Genomic DNA, 18,227 nt, shown 5'->3' with positions numbered 1-18,227 from the left:
TGCCCCAATGGTCCCCTGTCGGAGGAAAGGATGCAGTCCCGTGGTGCTAGACTGCTGCTTCACAGAGAAACTCTGGTGGATCTGTGGATCCAGCCTGCAGTATGCCACCATTTCTAGACTCTGAGTCCCTTCCCCTGGGAGTCTGCTTGCCGATGACCTAGTTATGGATTTCAAGCACAGGCTATATGCATCTGGAGTGAAACCCACATGGGTTTCAAGACGCAGGCTGCCTTTCCCGCCCCCAAACGCATGGATGAGGATCCTTGGGGGTGGAGGTCATAGTCGGTCTTTGGCCTGTTAACAGTACAAAGATTTCAAGTCTGGATCCATTTAGAGCTGTCTTGGAGGTAGAAAATCATTTTCCTCCATTCAAATGCTGTTTAAAGCTGCTGACCGTCCAGCACTGCATGCTGGGAGTAAACCTCCATTATTTCCTATGGGCACTTCGGGGATGACTTGTAAAATTATTTTAAAATCGTTTTTCACAGTTTTTGAGGGTAGGGTTCAGGTCCCCCACCTCCCCAGTCCCTAAATTGCTATATTTTATTTTCGGCTTTTGTTTATTTTTGCTGTTTTTGGGCATGAATTTGTAACAGCGGCCATCTTGGATTTTAAAATCGATCTTTTTTTCTAACTTCTATTTCTGCCTCAAAAACGCCTCGATTTGACACAAAATTGTTTGGGTGGACTTCCCAGCTCCTAACTGTTGAATATGGATATTGATTGCACCGAATTGGTGCCGAAGCAGCGATTGTGTACTGTGTGCCTTAGCGTACTGGGGGAGGGGGCCGGGAGCTTCGAACTTTGCCTCCTCTGAATAATCTTGGGCTGGGGAGCCAGCCTGAGTCCATGCCTTCAGAAGAAAATCTAGCCCAGACCGCCCTAAGTCGCCCACAGTACTCTTCGTTCCTCCCAGAGACATTCCCAGGGCTATGTCCGCATTACAACGGTTCCAATTCCAGGCATCCTCAGGTTCCTGTGAAGTAGTTGAACCTATATTTAAAAAAAAAAAAAAAAAGTCAGGCATGGCTTCATCTCGAAGGCTGCCTTCCTAGTTCCATAGTAACAATTTCTCTTTTATTCTGGATTTATTACTTAGTAATGGACAGCAGATAAAGACCTTTATCCTTAGACAAGCAGGCAGCATATTCTCACATGTGGGTGACGTCATCCACGGAGTCCAGTACACTTTTGCGCTGTCACTTTAAGCTTTTGCACTGTCACTTTAAGCTTTTGAAACTTCTAGACATCACGCATGCACGCCAGCCTTCCTGCAAGATATTGGCTCATGGTTCCTCAGTTTTTTGTTCTTTGCGGAGCGAAGAAGTTGTGTTACATTTTTTCTCAACGTGTTACCTTCCCCTTCAGATTTTATCGTTGGTCATTTTTGCCTTTAGCATATTCTTACTATTTTTATTTTATTTTGTACTTAAACAATAGTTATTCATTAAAAAAATTCATTTTCTTTAACTTTTTTCTTCAGTCTGGCCTTTGGGCCTTCGCGCTCGGTCAACCACTGAATTCTTTGACCTCGCCAACCAAATTTTTCCGTCCTTGTCAAAACCTGTTAGTGGTTTCAAAAAATGTTCAACATGCCAATGGCCAATTTCAGTCACTGACCCGCACACCTGGTGCATTCAGTGTCTGGGGCAGGAGCATCAGATGGACACATTTCTTTGTTGTTCTACACTTCAAAAACGCTCCCTCAATGCTCGACACATTCCAACAGGAGAAGCTGTTTGGACAGGCCATGGCCTCCGGAGAATCATCAATGCTATTAGTACTGAAGACGGTACTGGCATCATCGTTTCCCTTAATGTCGGATGCCGTTCCTACATTGGGTAGACTGGCTAAGAAGTCCTCCACTACCCCATCAGCATTGCAGGCATTTTCCACATTGAGCCCCTCGATGCATGCCGAGCGTCGATGCCAACAATCTCCTGTGCAGGTTGTCACCTTCAGGGCGTGCATCCTCATCGAGGTCACCCATCTCTTCCCTGCAGCACCGATGGTACCAGCTGTTGAGCCATCAGTACTGATGCAGACCTTCCGAGAACAGCTGAGGGAGACCTTCCTGAAAGAGCTCAGAGACATCTTTAGGCTGCATGCGGCACCGCTGCTAGCCATGGCTCCCTCGGTACCAGCCCAGTTTGAGCATGGAACACAAAAGCCCAAAGGTACTGATTCAAGTTCTGCATCAATACCTGATGCCGATACTCCTTCTAAAAACAGGCGAACATCACACGGTACTGGTTCTCCTACACCTCGACGCAAGCACAGTACCAATTTTCCTTCACCTCGGCATCAGTCCAAAGATTTTCCTTCACCTCAGCGTAAGTCCAGATCTTCTCACTCCCGATGTTGTTCCATCTCGTCATCTTCATCAGACTTGTACCAACGATGTCAAAGTAGTCCTCCTCGACTCTCTTCACCAACTTATGAAGAGCCTCAAGATGTAATAGAGATTGATAGAGATCTTTCTCCACATTCTACTGACACTGAGCTAGAACTTACATTATCTGCACCTGAGTCATATGGTATACCATTAGACCCATCTCCACCAAGGAGTAGATTCCCACCAGAAGGACTTTCTTTTACAAAATATATCAAGCAACTTTGAAAAGATTTTGCCTGTCAAACTGGAATCTGCCATAGACAGTAGAGCAGAATTGCTAGAGGCTCTGGACTTAGATGAACCTCCTAAAGAGCTTTTAAAGTTGCCTTTACACAAACTCCTTAAGGACGCTCTTTTCAAGAACTGGGAGGTTCCTCTTTCCATTCCAATAGCTCCTAGAAAAATTGACTCACTTTATAGAATTCAAGCTTATCCTATATTTGATAAGTTATCTGATCAATCTTTGCTGGTTGAATTCACTCTTAAAAAGTCATCTAGTTCCAGGACCTATGCTATGGCGCCATCATGTTGTGAGAGCCGTACAATGGATAATTTTGATGTATGGACTAGAGTTGTCAGCATCTTTGGCAGGGTGATTCTGCAGGGAGCCTTGTGTTCCACCTGCACAGATGTTTAGAGCTCTGGTATATCCCACTGGTTTGAACTGGTCTAGCTGGATGATGAGGAAAGTTAAATTTAATCTTGCATGCTAATTTCCTTTTCTTGAATCTACCTCCATCTGCTGGTTGGGGAACATAATTTACCGGTTTTGGACTGGTCTAGCTGCATCAAGGAAAGGAAATTAACAGATAAGGTTTAAATATTTTATTTTTATTTTTTTTTCATTTTGAGATTCTCTGTGTATAGAAACAGAAGAGTTGGCAAAGGAGAAAGGCATTTGTACAATTTTTAAATATCACAATCTGCTACGTTAACCATGAGCAAATAAAACATATAAAAACTTTACTACCTGTGCTCGACATTTTTAAACCCAAATTAAATTTTCTAGGCATTGTGGAGGGGATATTACTGGAGAAAAAGCAATAGTACAGCAAAAATGAGAGCTATACAGCAACGCCTAGAACAAGCCAACAAGAGCAACAGTGAGGAAAACAAGCTGTGTAACAGAACTGCAATTGCAATTGATTACCTACTGAAATATAAACATATTTCCTACATTCTTGCTGCTTTAAAGCACCTAGGTAAGCTTATTTAGTTTTAATTGTTCATTTTGTAGATGTTTCCCTTATATTTTTACTTTAAAACCGGATGAGAAAGAACCCTATACTCGGTGTATCTCCTTTGCCTGGTCAAAAAAAAGTTGGGACATAAGAGTTTAACTTCTATAAGATGAGGTCAGTTTTCAAAACCATTCCGATGGGTGCAACTAATTCTGCCTGTGAAAATAAACTATTTGAAAACTGTTCACCTATATGCAGCAAAAGTAGGTGTCTAGTTCCAAGTGGCATTTATTTTCACCCACATTAACAGTATTAGGAGCAAAGTTAGGATGGGGTTTGCAACAGTATACATAATTTTATATTTTCAAAAGTACATGGGAGTGCTTAGTTGGAAAGCTACATACAGATAAAGGAGGTACAATGAAATGTCTTTGGCTACTTTTTCCTATCACAATTTTCAACTAATATTCATTTTTACTTTAAAAGTAGAATGTCGGTAGGTTAAAAGAAAATACAGACTTATTTATAAGGGTGGTATAAAAATAGCTTCCTAAAGGAATTGTTGCATTAGGGAGTTCTATAGAAAATATCCGTTGCCCCAGCTACAAAATAAGTGCCTGTATATAATATGTAAACTGCTTCAATTGTAACCATAGAAAGGCAATATATCAAATCCCATGATGTGATGCCAACTTCCTATCACGTCTAACAAAATGTAAACACATAGGCCCTGATTCTCCAAAAGTGCGTCCCGATTTTAGGCAGCTGTAGGCGTCCTACAGCTGTCTAATCAACCAATTGGGATGCACGTTTTTTAAAAAAAATGCTCCCCAGGCAGGCCGCCTATATTGAAGGCGAGGCCCGCAAGACACCTAGGCCCTGATTCTGTATAGGACGCCCGGGAGAGGCGTCCTATTCAGAATCGGCCTACACTAAAACCCCGATTCTGTAACCGGCGTCCATGTTACAGACGCTGGTTAGAGAATCGGGTTAGATTAGACACGGCCCGCTACACTTATCGCGGCAAGGGATCTCTCTGCCGCTATAAGTATAGCGGGCCACGGCCTGTCCGATCGGATGCCCCCCCCCCCGACATTACCGATCTCCCTCCCACCCCGACACTACCAATCGCTGGCAGAAGGGTGTCCAATCCCTCCTGCCCGAAGACGCACCCCCCCCCCCCCCCGGCGCTAACAATCCCCAAACCTCCAAACTAACCTGTTCTTCAGGCCAGACGGTTTTTGCCCGTCCAGCTGGTAGGCCTGCCTCGTCGAAATGAGGCGGACCCGCTCTTTCCCGGCCCATCCCGCCGAAGCCTAAGGCCTGATTGGCCCAGGCTCTAGAAGCCTGGACCAATCAGGCCTTAGGCATAGCGGGTCCGCCCATCCCCACTTAATCTAAGGCCTGATTGGCCAATCAGACCTTAGACTTAGTGGGGATGGGCGGACCCGCTATGCCTAAGGCCTGATTGGTCCAGGCTTCTAGAGCCTGGGCCAATCAGGCCTTAGGCTTCGGCGGGATGGGCCGGGAAGGGGCGGGCCCGCCTCATTTCGACGAGGCAGGCCTACCAGCTGGACGGGCAAGAACCGTCTGGCCTGAAGAACAGGTTAGTTTGGAGGTTTGGGGGTTGTTAGCGATCCATATTGTCGGGGGGGGGGCATCTTCTGGCAGGAGGGTTTGGGCATGCTCCTGCCAGCGATCGGTAGTGTCGGGGTGGGAGGGAGATCGGTAGTGTCGGGGGGGGGGGGGGGGCGGTCGGTAGTGTCGGAGGGGGGGCATCCGATCGGACAGGCTGCGGCCCGCTATACTTATAGCGGCAGAGAGATCCCTTGCCGCGATAAGTATAGCGGATGTGTCTACTTACAATGTAGTTGAATAGAATTTTAAATAAGTTCTAGGAGGGAAAGACCTCAGAAGCCTGCGCCAACCAGAATATCAAATTCTGTTGTGGTTATACAGCAGGACAGGTTTGTAATCATAGGTCTCACACACCCCTCCACACCGGTTACCAACATAACATTTTCATCGTGTATTAAACACTTCTCACATTTAAACCGGTGAAAAAACAAAAAAGAAATGCACTTATCTGCAATAAGGATAAGAGCCCGACGGGACCCGTTTCGCCACTTTGAGGGCTTCGTCGGGGGACTTTTTTTGAAAGTGTGTTCAGTTTAGACTAACACTTCAAAAAATGTTAGTGTTAGTCTAAACTGAACACAAAAAATGAAGTGTTAGTCTAAACTGAACACACTTTCAAAAAAAGTCCCCCGACGAAGCCCTCAAAGTGGCGAAACGGGTCCCGTCGGGTTCTTATCCTTATTGCAGATAAGTGCATTTCTTTTTTGTTTTTTCACCGGTTTAAATGTGAGAAGTGTTTAATACACGATGAAAATGTTATGTTGGTAACCGGTGTGGAGGGGTGTGTGAGACCTATGATTACAAACCTGTCCTGCTGTATAACCACAACAGAATTTGATATTCTGGTTGGCGCAGGCTTCTGAGGTCTTTCCCTCCTAGAACTTATTTAAAATTCTATTCAATTGCAGTTTGTTTGTTGTTTGTTTGTTTGTTGTTCACATTGAAGAGGTTCAGATCCATTTCAGTTGTAGAGTAGTTGTACTTACAATGTAGACCAGCATTTTGCTGGCCTACATTTTAAGGTTTCTTCCTCTACTAGGGAGACGCGTAGTGCCACCTAGGTTCGCCTAAGGCCCTTAGGCGAGCTTAGGCGTCTTGCGGATCTCCCTAGGCTCCCGGAGGCGCCTTCAGGCCTGCCTGGGGAGCATTTTTTTTTAAAAATGTGCATCCCGATTGGCTGATTAAACAGCTGTAGGACGCCTACAGCTGCCTAAAATCGGGACGCACTTTTGGAGAATCAGGGCCATAGTGCAAAGTTAGTGTGCTTAATGCTTGTGCATATTTTTTACCCTTCACCCTTAGTAAAGTAAAATGTTTTGTGCCTCGCTTTTCTTTTCAAGAGCAAAACTGGTTTACTTGTGATATATCATATTGCACTGGTAATTGTTTTAGGAAATTTATTTTAATTTGTATTTTTTCAGAGGTTGCTACCAGATTGTCATCTGTTTGTTGTGAAAATATGGCCCAGAGTGGTGCAATCTTAACAATATTTACATTGATACGGAGCTGTAACCGCAGTATCCCATGCATGGAAGTTATAAGATATGCCATTCAAGTTCTGCTGAACCTATCAAAGGTATTTTTTATGTTTTGGCTATTGTATCTTTAATAGAATAGTTTGCATGAGATCATTTTGACTCATTCATAAAGTTACACTTAGAATTATATCCTTGCTATTCTAAAACACCATAGGCATGTAGAGCACTTGGGAGACTATCTGCTTGCTCTTCACTCCTGGAAAAGATAAGTTCTTGTACAATTCCTCCGAAGGCTGAACGGTAGGGTAATCAACCACGATCAGCCTTGAGCTGCAGGACTCACAATCAAATTGTAGCTTCTCACTCTAGTACAGGGATCTCAAAGTCCCTCCTTGAGGGCCACAATCCAGTCAGATTTTCAGGATTTCCCCAATGAATATGCATTGAAAGCAGTGCATGCACATAGATCTCATGCATATTCATTGGGGAAATCCTGAAAACCCGACTGGATTGCGGACCTCAAGGAGGGACTTTGAGACCCCTGCTCTAGTAGTTATATCCCTGTACTCTACCTGGAATTCCAGTCTAGTTCCTGCAGCCTAGTTTCTACAGCTCGTGTTTTCTTTTCAATTTTTAGTCACTTAATTTTGTTTTTTGACGCGGGTCTTGTCCTAGTGCTGTGGATTTACCCTGTGGGAAGATCCTTCGGTGGGAGATCGCAGACATTTGATTGAATATTGTCTGCTTCTTTAGCACTCTCCAGACCAGTAGAGGTTAACTTTACGAATGGGTATATATCTAATCATGACCAGCAGGTGGAGACTGAAAACAAAACTTTGGGACAGTATATACTATCCTCCCTTCTCTATTTCCCTCAGTCTTCTTTCAGTCTCCAGCAGGTGTTGAGTGATCTGTACCCATCTCTCTTGGTAGGGCTGTTGGAATTTGTTTAGGGGTTTATTGTCCCTGTTTTTGGCCGGACGGAGCTTGGTCGGGCCCTGTTTGGGGGTCCGTCCGACCTCGGGGGTGTCAAACCCGGCGGGTCACGAGCGGGGTCCCTCCCCCCACTTCCTCCACCTCCCCACATTTTTTTAGAGGAGCCTCAGCAGTAAGCCTTGCCCCCTAAGTCAAGCAAGGCATATTGCTTCGAGAGCCTGTGGAGTCTGTTCTGTAAAAAAAAAAAAAAATCCTGAGGTAGTGCTGGTCTGAAGGGTTGTTTCCCTTTAAGAAAACTGTATTTTCTGTATTTTTTCATGTAACCAGCACTTTTTTATAGCTAGGTCGCGTATGGAGCAATTGTGCCCTTCTCCGGGGGAGTAGGACACAAATGAGTCCAGCCGCGAGGCACTCGCGGCCGGCCTGAACTCGGCGGTTTGGGTCGGTGAGGTGGTGGAGCTCCGTCGGCAGCGGCTGCAGGCGCCCAGAGCTCCCCGCCGATGGTGCCTCGCGAGTCGGCTTGGAGCAGTGGGGAAGCCCGGTCTTCCACAACCGCCCACGGAGGGATTCCCCGAAGGATTCCCTCTCAGCTGATTTTTTGACAGCTGATGCCGACTTGCCTGTCTTAGCGGCTGAGACTGTTCAGTCTTCTCAGCCGCTACAGGCCATGGAGGGAGCTTTTTTGGCGGGAACTTCGCCATTTTCTTTGTCTGGCCCCTCCATTTTGTCTGCAACCTCAGGTGACCTTCCCCCTGTATGGCGAACACAGGGGCAGGTTTCAGCATGGACCCCTGCTGGGGCAGGGAGTCCCTGGGGACCCCCAGGGGTTTTTTGCCCCCAATTTATTTTCTTTCTTTGTGCGGACTTTTGGGGGTCCCACGTGCGCCTGGGGGGTTTCGGGGGGGGTTTCCCTCCGCGCCCCCTATGGCTTTGCCTCCCTCTTTTCGTTTGGCGTCCCCTCTTCCTCCTCCCTCATCCAAGCGCCCGCGGGGGGGCTTGGATTGCGAATTGGTGGGCGGAGGAGCGTGTTGGCCTGGTTGAGGACCTGGCTGCTTTGGCGGGCTTCCAGGATCCTCTAGAGGGGACGCCTGTTGGCAGCGGGGCGGCGGGTTTCCCGTCTTCCAGAGCAGATGCGTCCGTGGTGCGCTTTTTTATTCAGAGGGATGAGCTTTTAGACCTGTGTAGCAGGTCTCCTTGGTGCTGCATTTTTGCAGTGGCGCCGCCGGAGACCCCGCGTATGGGGGCCCCTCTGCTTCAGGGGGTCTGTCCTGGTTCCCGCTCTTTTCCTGTGCGTCAGGATTTGCGGGATTTTGTGTTGGCGCAGTGGCCTATGGGCGCAGTTTCGTTTGGTGTGCGCCTTGGCTCTTGGGTATCCCGTCCCGGAGGGAGGTAGGGCTACCTTAATTTCGCCAATGGGGAACGCGGTGGTCTCGGCACTTCCTAAGCGGCATACCGTGCCTGTTATGGACGGTTCTGCTCTTAGGGTCTTGGAGGCGCGTGCGTTAGAGACTCTTCTTAAGTATGATTTTGATGTCTCTGCCTTTGGGGTCCAGGCGGCTGTTTGTGGGGAGCTAGTCGCTCGCGCCGTGTTTCGGTGGGCTGAGCGTGTCCTGGATCGGGAGTCTGATGACTGGTCTCTAGTGGATCAGGAGGTAGCGAAGATTGCGATGGCTGCCTCGTTCCTCTCAGATGCTCTTTATGACTTGGTGCGGATTTCGGCTAAGTCTATGGCATGGCCGCGCGGCGTATTTTGTGGCTGCACGCTTGGGCGGCGGATTCTGCGTCCAAAGCTAAGTTTACTAAAGTTCCCTTTAGGGGGTCTTTTTGTTTGGAGAGGAATTAGATGAGTTGATTCAGACTCTGACGGACTCGAAGGTGCCCCGTCTGCCTGAGGACCGTGCCCGCCCTGCGTCTAGGTGTGGGGCTGCCCGGGGGCGTTTGCGGGAATTTCGCAAGTATCGCCCGGGGCGTGGGGCTGCTTCTTTCCCGGCTCAGGGTTTTTCCCGGGGTCGGTTCTTCCAGCGCATGCAGCCCTTTCGGGGGGCCCGTCGGGGGGCAGGGAATCCCTCCGCCGGTTCCCCCGCTTCCCGTCCTGCGCAATGACTCCTTGCCGGCGCCCCCTTTGGTTCCGGTGGGGGCCCGGCTGCGCAAATTTTTCCCCAAATGGGCCGAGATCGCGTCCGATCAGTGGGTCCTTGAGGTGGTGCGGGACGGTTACGCTCTGGAGTTTACCCGCTCTCTGCCGGACCTTTTCCTCGCTTCTCCATGTCAGACTCCATGGAAGACGCAGGCTTTTCGTCAGACCCTTCAGCGTTTGCTAGATCTCGAGGCAGTGGTGCCGGTGTCCCCTACGGAGTGGGGCACCGGCAGGTACTCCATTTACTTTGTGGTGGCCATAAAGGAGGGGACCTTTCGGCCCATCCTGGATTTGAAAGGGGTCAACAGAGCTCTCAAGATTCCGTCTTTCCGCATGGAAACGCTGCGGTCGGTCATTCTGGCGGTTCAGCCGGGGGAGTTTCTTACGTCTCTCGATCTGACGGAGGCCTACTTGCAGGTTCCAATTCGGGCCTCTCATCAGCACTTCCTTCGCTTTGCGATCTTGGGGCGGCACTTTCAGTTCTGTGCGCTTCCCTTTGGTCTGGCCACGGCTCCTCGGACGTTCACCACGGTAATGGTGGTCGTCGCGGCAGCCTTGCGGTCGGTGGGCATCCTGGTTCACCCCTACCTGGACGACTGGTTGATTCGGGCAAAGTCGTTGCAGGAGAGCTCCCGGGTTACGGCTCGGGTGGTGGAGTTTCTCCGGTCGCTGGGCTGGGTGGTCAACCTTTCCAAGAGTCGGTTGGTCCCGGCTCAGCGTCTGGAGTGCCTTGGGGTTATGTTCGACATCTCCTTGGGGAAGGTCTTCCTTCCAGAGGCCCGGGTGAGCAAATTGCAATCTCAGATTCGCCTGCTTTTGGCGTCCCGGGGTCCTCGGGCGCGAGATTTCCTCCAAGTCCTGGGGTCAATGGCGGCGTCCCTGGACGTGGTGAGGTCGGCGCGGGCCCACATGCGTCCTCTTCAGTATGCTCTGCTCCGGAGGTGGTCTCCCCGGAGGCAAGATTTGGATGTTCCGGTTCCCCTGCGAGGCTTGGCGCGCTGCAGTCTGCGCTGGTGGCTCCGGACCCCTCACCTGGTTCAGGGGGTGGGTCTGGATCTCCCGCAGTGGACGGTGCTCCTTACGGATGCGAGTCTCCTCGGTTGGGGGGCTCAGTTTATGGGCCACTCAGCTCGGGGCACCTGGTCCGCGGAGGAGGCCTCCTGGTCGATCAACGGGTTGGAGACCAGAGCGGTCAGGCTGGCGCTGTTAGCTTTCCACTCCCTTTTGCTGGGCAAGTCGGTCAGAGTCGTGTCGGACAATGCCACGGCGGTGGCTTATGTCAATCGTCAGGGGGGCACCAAGAGCACTCCTGTGGCGCAGGAGGCGGCTCGGCTCATGGTTTGGGCGGAGTCCCATCTTCTGGACCTCTCGGCTTCTCATATAGCCGGGGTAGAAAATGTTCAGGCAGACTTCCTCAGTCGTCACTTCCTGGATCCAGGAGAGTGGTTTCTCGGCGCCGGAGCGTTTCGGTTGATAGTGCAAGATTGGGGGCAGCCCCTGATGGACCTGATGGCCACGAGTGGCAACGCCAAAGTGCCCCGCTTCTTCAGTCGTCGCAGGGAAGGGCTGGCCGAGGGTCTGGATGCTCTGGTCCAGCCGTGGCCAACGGAGGGGCTGTTGTATGTGTTCCCTCCTTGGCCGCTGGTGGGCAGAGTGCTTCTTCGCATTGTTCACCATCCGGGTTTGGTGGTGCTGGTGGCTCCGGATTGGCCTCGACGTCCGTGGTATGCGGATCTGGTGAGGCACCTGGTGGCGGTTCCTCTTCCTCTGCCTCTCTCGGACGACCTTCTGATGCAGGGTCCCATTCCCATGTTCGACCCGTCTCTCTTCTGTCTTACGGCGTGGCTCTTGAAAGGGGTCGCCTTAGCAAGAAGGGATATTCAGACAAGGTGATCGCTACACTGTTGGGGTCCCGGAGGCTTTCTACCTCTCGGGCTTATGTGCGGGTTTGGCGTCTCTTTGAGGAATGGTGTCGGGCGCGGGGAGTGACCTCTTTTCGCGCTTCTCTGCCTAACATTCTAGAGTTCTTGCAGGATGGCCTGGATAGAGGCCTGGCTTGGTCTTCTCTCCGGGTTCATCTTGCGGCCCTGTCGGCCTTTCGAGGGTTGGTGTCAGGTCAGCGTTTATCGGCTCTTCCTGATGTGATTCGGTTTCTGCGGGCGGCCAAGTTGCTTAGGCCTCCCCTACGGCCCTCGGTTCCCTCTTGGGATCTTAATCTGGTTCTCTCTGTTTTGGTGCGCCCGCCTTTCGAGCCCTTGGACGACTGTTCTTTGAAGGACCTTACTTTGAAGGCGGTCTTTTTGGTGGCCATTACTTCTGCTAGGCGTATTTCTGAGCTGCAGGCTTTCTCTTGTAGGGCTCCCTTCTTGGAGTTGTCTAGGGAGCGGGTCGTCTTGCGGCCTGTTCCTTCCTTTCTGCCGAAGGTTGTTTCTCCTTTTCATGTCAATCATTCGGTGGTTCTCCCGGTCTTGGGTGGTCGGGAGGGCTCTTCTGAGCAACGGCAGCTGCGCAAGTTGGATGTCGGTCGGGTCCTTCGCTCTGATGTGCAGCGGACCCAGGAATTCCGGAAGTCCGATCATCTCTTTGTCCTCCTGGCTGGTCCTCGTCGGGGAGCTGGCGCTTCTAAGGCTACTATTGCGCGCTGGATCAAGGAGACGATTGCTTCCGCTTATCTTCTGAAACAGCAGCCTGTTCCGGAGTTTCTCAAGGCTCATTCCACTCGGGGTCAGGCGGCTTCTTGGGCTGAGTCGTCGCTCGTGCCTCCGGTGGATATTTGTAAGGCTGCGGTTTGGTCCTCCTTGTATTCTTTTGTTAGACATTATCGGGTAGATGTTCAGGCGCGTCGGGACGCGGTGTTCGGTGAGCGTGTTCTGGTATCGGCCCTTCGGGGGTCCCGCCCGTGAGAGGGACTGCTTTGGTACGTCCCATTCGTAAAGTTAACCTCTACTGGTCTGGAGAGTGCTAAAGAAGGAGAAATTAGGTTCTTACCTGCTAATTTACTTTCTTTTAGCTTCTCCAGACCAGTAGAGGTCCCCACCCTGTCTGTTGTTGTTGTTGTTGTTGGGGCTGTTTTCGCAGGCAGTTTTTGTTTTTTGCTGCGGGTTCTAGTATTTTTCTAGGGCCGGGGAGAATTAAAGAACAGCGGCTGTGGCTCGGCTGGCTTAGCTGGCGAGCTGTGGGGACATTTTCCTTCGGGTATTTCTCCTCTGCATTTTCCAACAGCATTTGGGTATGTTATTTGTTACTCCTGTTCGGAGTATTGTTTTCTTCCTGTTTTCCAGTTCTTGGTTCTGCTTGGCTATTCGGCAGACTGAGGGAAATAGAGAAGGGAGGATAGTATATACTGTCCCAAAGTTTTGTTTTCAGTCTCCACCTGCTGGTCATGATTAGATATATACCCATTCGTAAAGTTAACCTCTACTGGTCTGGAGAAGCTAAAAGAAAGTAAATTAGCAGGTAAGAACCTAATTTCTCCTTCTGGGGGGTGCTCTGTTAGCAAAACTGCAGTAAGCCCCTTAGACAGTCTGCAGATTGGATCGGGTCTCCAGGATCGGGAGCCATCTCATCCCGGGTTCGTCCGCTAAGGGGTAGAGTGCAGGCTGTGCGGTTCCATGGAAGTACGTCGGGATCAGAACTGGACTGCATGTCTTCCCTGAATTTCCCAAGGTGTCCTGCTAGTAGCTATCTGAGATGACAGAAGGTGAGGTGGTCAGAAGACCTGAAATCTAGTTTTTCAGCTCCTGAGGTACTGATCTCCTTGCTTGCTCTTTGTTTTGCTGGCTTGCCATTGATTTCTATTGCAGCACATGTCTCTGTGGGGTCTGTGTGCACTCGAGTTTGGCGATTTTGGGGGGGGTGCTGAAATCAGGGTTTTGGCTGTTCTCCCTGCATGCCCTGGTCTCCCCCACCTGTAAAATCGCTGTTTTTCTGAGTTTTCTGTGCTTTTCCCGGGCCGTTTTATGGCAAAATCGGCACCCGCGGCGGCTATCTTGGATTTTCATTAAAGTTTTTTAAAAGTGTCTTTCAATCGGCTTTTAATCCATAATTCCTATCCCATGACTTTCTAATTTCCCCAGAAGTCTTTCATGAGGTACTTTGTCAAATGCCTTTTGAAAAGCCAAATACACAATATCCACCTTTATCCACGTTATTTCACCCCTTCAAAGAAGTGCAGCAGAATGGTTAGGCAAGATTTCCCTTGACTAAATCCATGTTGGCTTTCTCTCATTAATCCTACTATTTTGCCTGGCACCAACATCTGACTCACTGGTCTATAATTTTCCAAATCGCCTCTTGTACCCTTTTTAAAAATTGGCATCACGTTGGCCACCCTCCAGTCTTCTGGTACTATGCTGTATTTTAGTGAAAAATTACTAACAATAGCTCTGCAAGTTCATTTTATCAGCATTCTGGGATGTATACCAGTAATTAGTTACTATAGTTAATTTATTCTCTTGCAGTCATTAATAGTAGCATAGTAAATGACAGCAGATAAAGACCTGAATGGTCCATCCAATCTATCCTGTAATCGCATGCATTATAATGTCATGATTAAATTAAAATGTGTTTTTCTTTATTTCTGGACCAAATACCTTAGAAGTCTACCTAGTACTGTCCTTAGATTCCAGCTACTGAAGTTGTCATTGAAGCTCACTCCAGCCCCATCCAAACCATCTCCGTTGCAGGATTCATTTTTTTTTTTTTTTTTTCCTTATTATTTTTTATTTTCAAGTTTTACATAAAGTGTACAAAATATTAAAATACAATTGATAAATACACAATATCACTTTTATATCTAATACATCATATTCTAAATATATTTTTCCCCCTCTCCCTCCCCCCACCCTTCTATTACTTTTTAATCATACATTACATATTGTATATCATATTATAGCCTATTATGTAAATTTTATTTTCACTGCCCCCCCTCTATGTGTGTCACAAAGAAGATATTTAAAAGAAGAGAAGAAGAAGAAAAATCCTGCTATTTATTCATTGCAGTATTTTGTCAATGGCCCCCATATTTTTATAAATTTAGTATATGTCCCTCTTTGTATTGCTATTGTTCTTTCCATTTTAAATATATGACATATTGTATTCCACCAAAATGTATAATTTAGGTTATTATAATTCTTCCAATTATTGGTTATATGCTGAATGGCAACCCCTGTCATAATTAATAAAAGCTTGTTATTTTCTGGTGAAATTTGACTTTTTTTCCTCATCATCATTCCAAATAATACTGTATCATATGATATTGCTATATGATTTTCCATCAATTTATTAATTTGTGGCCAAATTGAATTCAAAAAACTTTTAATGTAGGGACAATGATACAGTAAGTGATCTAATGTCCCTGGTTCCAGATTACAGTGCCAGCATTTATTGGACTTAGAACTGTCTAATTTTTGCAAACGTGTAGGGGTCCAAAAAGCTCTATGTAATAAAAAGAACCAAGTTTGTCTCATAGATGCTGACACTGTACATCTCATTCTCCAAGACCAAATTAGTGGCCATTGAGATGCATTAATTTGATGCTTAATCTCAATGCTCCAAATATCTCTTAGACCATTTTTTGGTTTTTTATTCAAATATCCAGATATTAATTTATACCACAATGCGGCTTGATGTCCTAGGAAGTCTGCTTGAAAACATAAGAACTTTAAACTATATTGATTATTCAATGTTTTCCATTCAGGGAACCCTACCTGAATGGCCTGCTTCAATTGCAACCATTTAAAACTTTGTGTTTTATTAAGACCAAATCTATGTTGCAATTGTGAAAAATCCAGCAGTTTACCTTCTGAAATAACGTCATCTAGAGATCTAATGCCTGCAATAATCCAGTTCTTCCAAAGGATTTGAGCTCCGCCAATTTTGATCTTGGAGTTTATCCATAGAGATTGATTAGTTGATTTGTTTATTGGGATAGGTGTTAATTTACTTATAAATCTCAACGTTTTCCAAGTATCCATTAATATTTTATTTTCTCTGTATCTTCTAGGCATGTTAATACTTGGAAGGTGAACTAAATTTAGGGGAAACATAAGGCGCCATTCCAAATATAACCAATCTGGTGCATTATCTATAAGTTCTGGGAGGATCCAATACATACCCTGACGTAGAATATAGGCTTGATGGTACCTATAAAAATTTGGAAAATTTACCCCTCCCTCCTTAATTGATTTTTGCAAAGTTACTAAAGCTATTCTAGGTGTTCTACCAAGCCAAAGAAATTTTGTTAAAATACTATTAAGCTTTTTATAAAAGGACCCCTGAAAATAAATAGGTATCATACTCATTTGGTAGCAAACTACAGGTAAGATCATCATTTTAATAGTTTGAACTCTCCCCCACCAAGAAATATGTAAAGGGTTCCATTGCTCACACAACTCCGTAACTTTTTTTAATACAAATTTTTCATTTTCTTTTACGGTATCTTCAATTGTATTTTTAACTTGAATGCCAAGATATTTAAATCCTTCTTCCTTCCATATGAACGGAAAATCTTTAAATAATCCTTTTACACAATGAACATTTAAGGGTATAATTTCAGATTTATTCCAATTAATTTTATAACCTGAAAATTTACCAAACTTATCAATTAATTCCAATAAAGAAGATAAGGTAGATTCCGGATTTTTCAAATAAAGCAAAATATCATCAGCATAAGCCGAAATTTTATATTCCATATCTGAATATGGAATACCCTGTATCTCCCCCGTTTGCTGTATTGCTAACAATAAGGGTTCTAATATAACATCAAATAACAAAGGAGATAAAGGACAACCCTGTCTAACTCCCCTTCGCAATTGAAATCCATCAGATATCATATTATTAATATTTAATCTTGCAATCGGGAAGCTATACAAAGTTTTTACCATTTGTATAAATCCAGAACCTATACCAAACCATTCTAAAGCTTGATACATAAAATTCCATTCTACCCTATCAAACGCTTTTTCTGCATCCAAGGAAACTGTAAAAGTCGGTTCATCTATTTTTTTTGATAAATTTAACATATGAAACAATAATCTAGAGTTATTAGAGGAATGTCTTTTAGCAACGAAACCAGTCTGATGCATATCTATAATATGTGGGAGAGCTTTGGCTAATCTCAAAGCCAAAATTTTCGCCAAAAGTTTATTATCTACATTTATTAAAGATATAGGCCTGTAGTCTGAAACCAAAGTAGGATCTTTATTTGGCTTAGGCAGAACAATTATTATTGATTCAGCCATAGTACCTTTAATATCACCTTTTATAAGTTAGAAACATAGAAACATAGAAAGATGACGGCAGAAAAGGGCCAAGGCCCATCAAGTCTGCCCACTATAGACCCTCCCCTTAAGATTAGCTAGTGTTTTGCCCTGACCCTCTTAGGGATCCCACATGGGCGTCCCATTTATTCTTAAAATCTGGCACGCTGCTGGCCTCGATCACCTGCACTGGAAGCCCGTTCCACCGATCAATCACTCGCTCCGTGAAGAAATACTTCCTGGTGTCGCCGTGAAATTTTCCGCCCCTGAGTTTGAGCGGGTGCCCTCTTGTGGTTGAGGGGCCTCTAAGAAGGAAGATGTCATCTTCCACTTCTATACGTCCGGTGACGTATTTAAACGTCTCAATCATGTCTCCCCTCTCCCTGCGCTCCTCTAGTTGTGTTTGATATAAATTTAGTAAATGTGGGGAAAGGATATTTTGAAATGTTTTATAAAATTCTACTGTATAACCATCACCACCTGGAGCGGATCCAACTCTAAGAGATCTCAATGCTGTTTCTAATTCTTTTAATGATATAGGTTCATCTAAACTCCGTTTTATATGATCAGGAACCTTAGGTCCATTAATTAAATCTAAAAAAATTTTACCATCTTTTTGTCTCTCCAAATAAGGCTCGGAAGAATACAGATCTTTATAAAATTTTAGAAATTGTTTTAAAATTATATCTGTTTGATTTGTTATTGTACCATTATCATCTTTTATCCCATTAACATTAGTTTTCCTTTTTTTTGCTTTAAGATAATTTGCCAATAATCTCCCCGCCTTATTAGAATTTCCATAATACACTGCTTGTTTGGAAAACAAATCTCTTCTTATCATTTTTGAAGATATTTCATTATATTTACCTTTTGCTTTCAAAAGAGCTTGCAATATCTCATTTTCCCATTTGTTTATCAATTTAGCTTCTAATATTTTGATTTCTTTTTCTAATTCTATATATTGAATTTTATTTTGTTTCCTAATAAAAGCTGAATATGATATAATATTACCCCTCATAGTTGCTTTAAATGCATCCCATACATTCTCAATAGATGTATCCTCCACTAAATTCATTTGAAAGAAATCATTAATTTGTGTTTTAAAATTTTCCAAAAATTTATCATCCACAAGCAGTGCATTATCAAATCTCCAAAGAGGTCTACCCTTTTCCAATTTATCCAATTGTAATTCTATCCATATTC

At 45.8% G+C, this 18,227-nt stretch overlaps 1 protein-coding gene across 1 annotated transcript in view; it reads left to right on the top strand.

Annotated features, from left to right (window-relative positions):
- ASPM (assembly factor for spindle microtubules) overlaps positions 1-18,227 on the top strand; it is a 222,198-nt gene that overhangs the window by 184,249 nt on the left and 19,722 nt on the right. Inside the window, exons 19-20 of the mRNA XM_033916408.1 lie at positions 3,405-3,597; positions 6,636-6,790. Of these exons, the coding sequence (XP_033772299.1) occupies positions 3,405-3,597; positions 6,636-6,790 (348 nt within the window). The remainder of the gene's footprint in view (positions 1-3,404; positions 3,598-6,635; positions 6,791-18,227) is intronic.

Source organism: Geotrypetes seraphini, chromosome 12, assembly GCF_902459505.1.
Source record: "Geotrypetes seraphini chromosome 12, aGeoSer1.1, whole genome shotgun sequence".
In the NCBI taxonomy this organism is placed as follows: domain Eukaryota; kingdom Metazoa; phylum Chordata; class Amphibia; order Gymnophiona; family Dermophiidae; genus Geotrypetes; species Geotrypetes seraphini.
The sequence above is the reverse complement of the archived record's forward strand: the minus strand, read 5'-3'. Positions and strand labels throughout refer to the sequence as shown.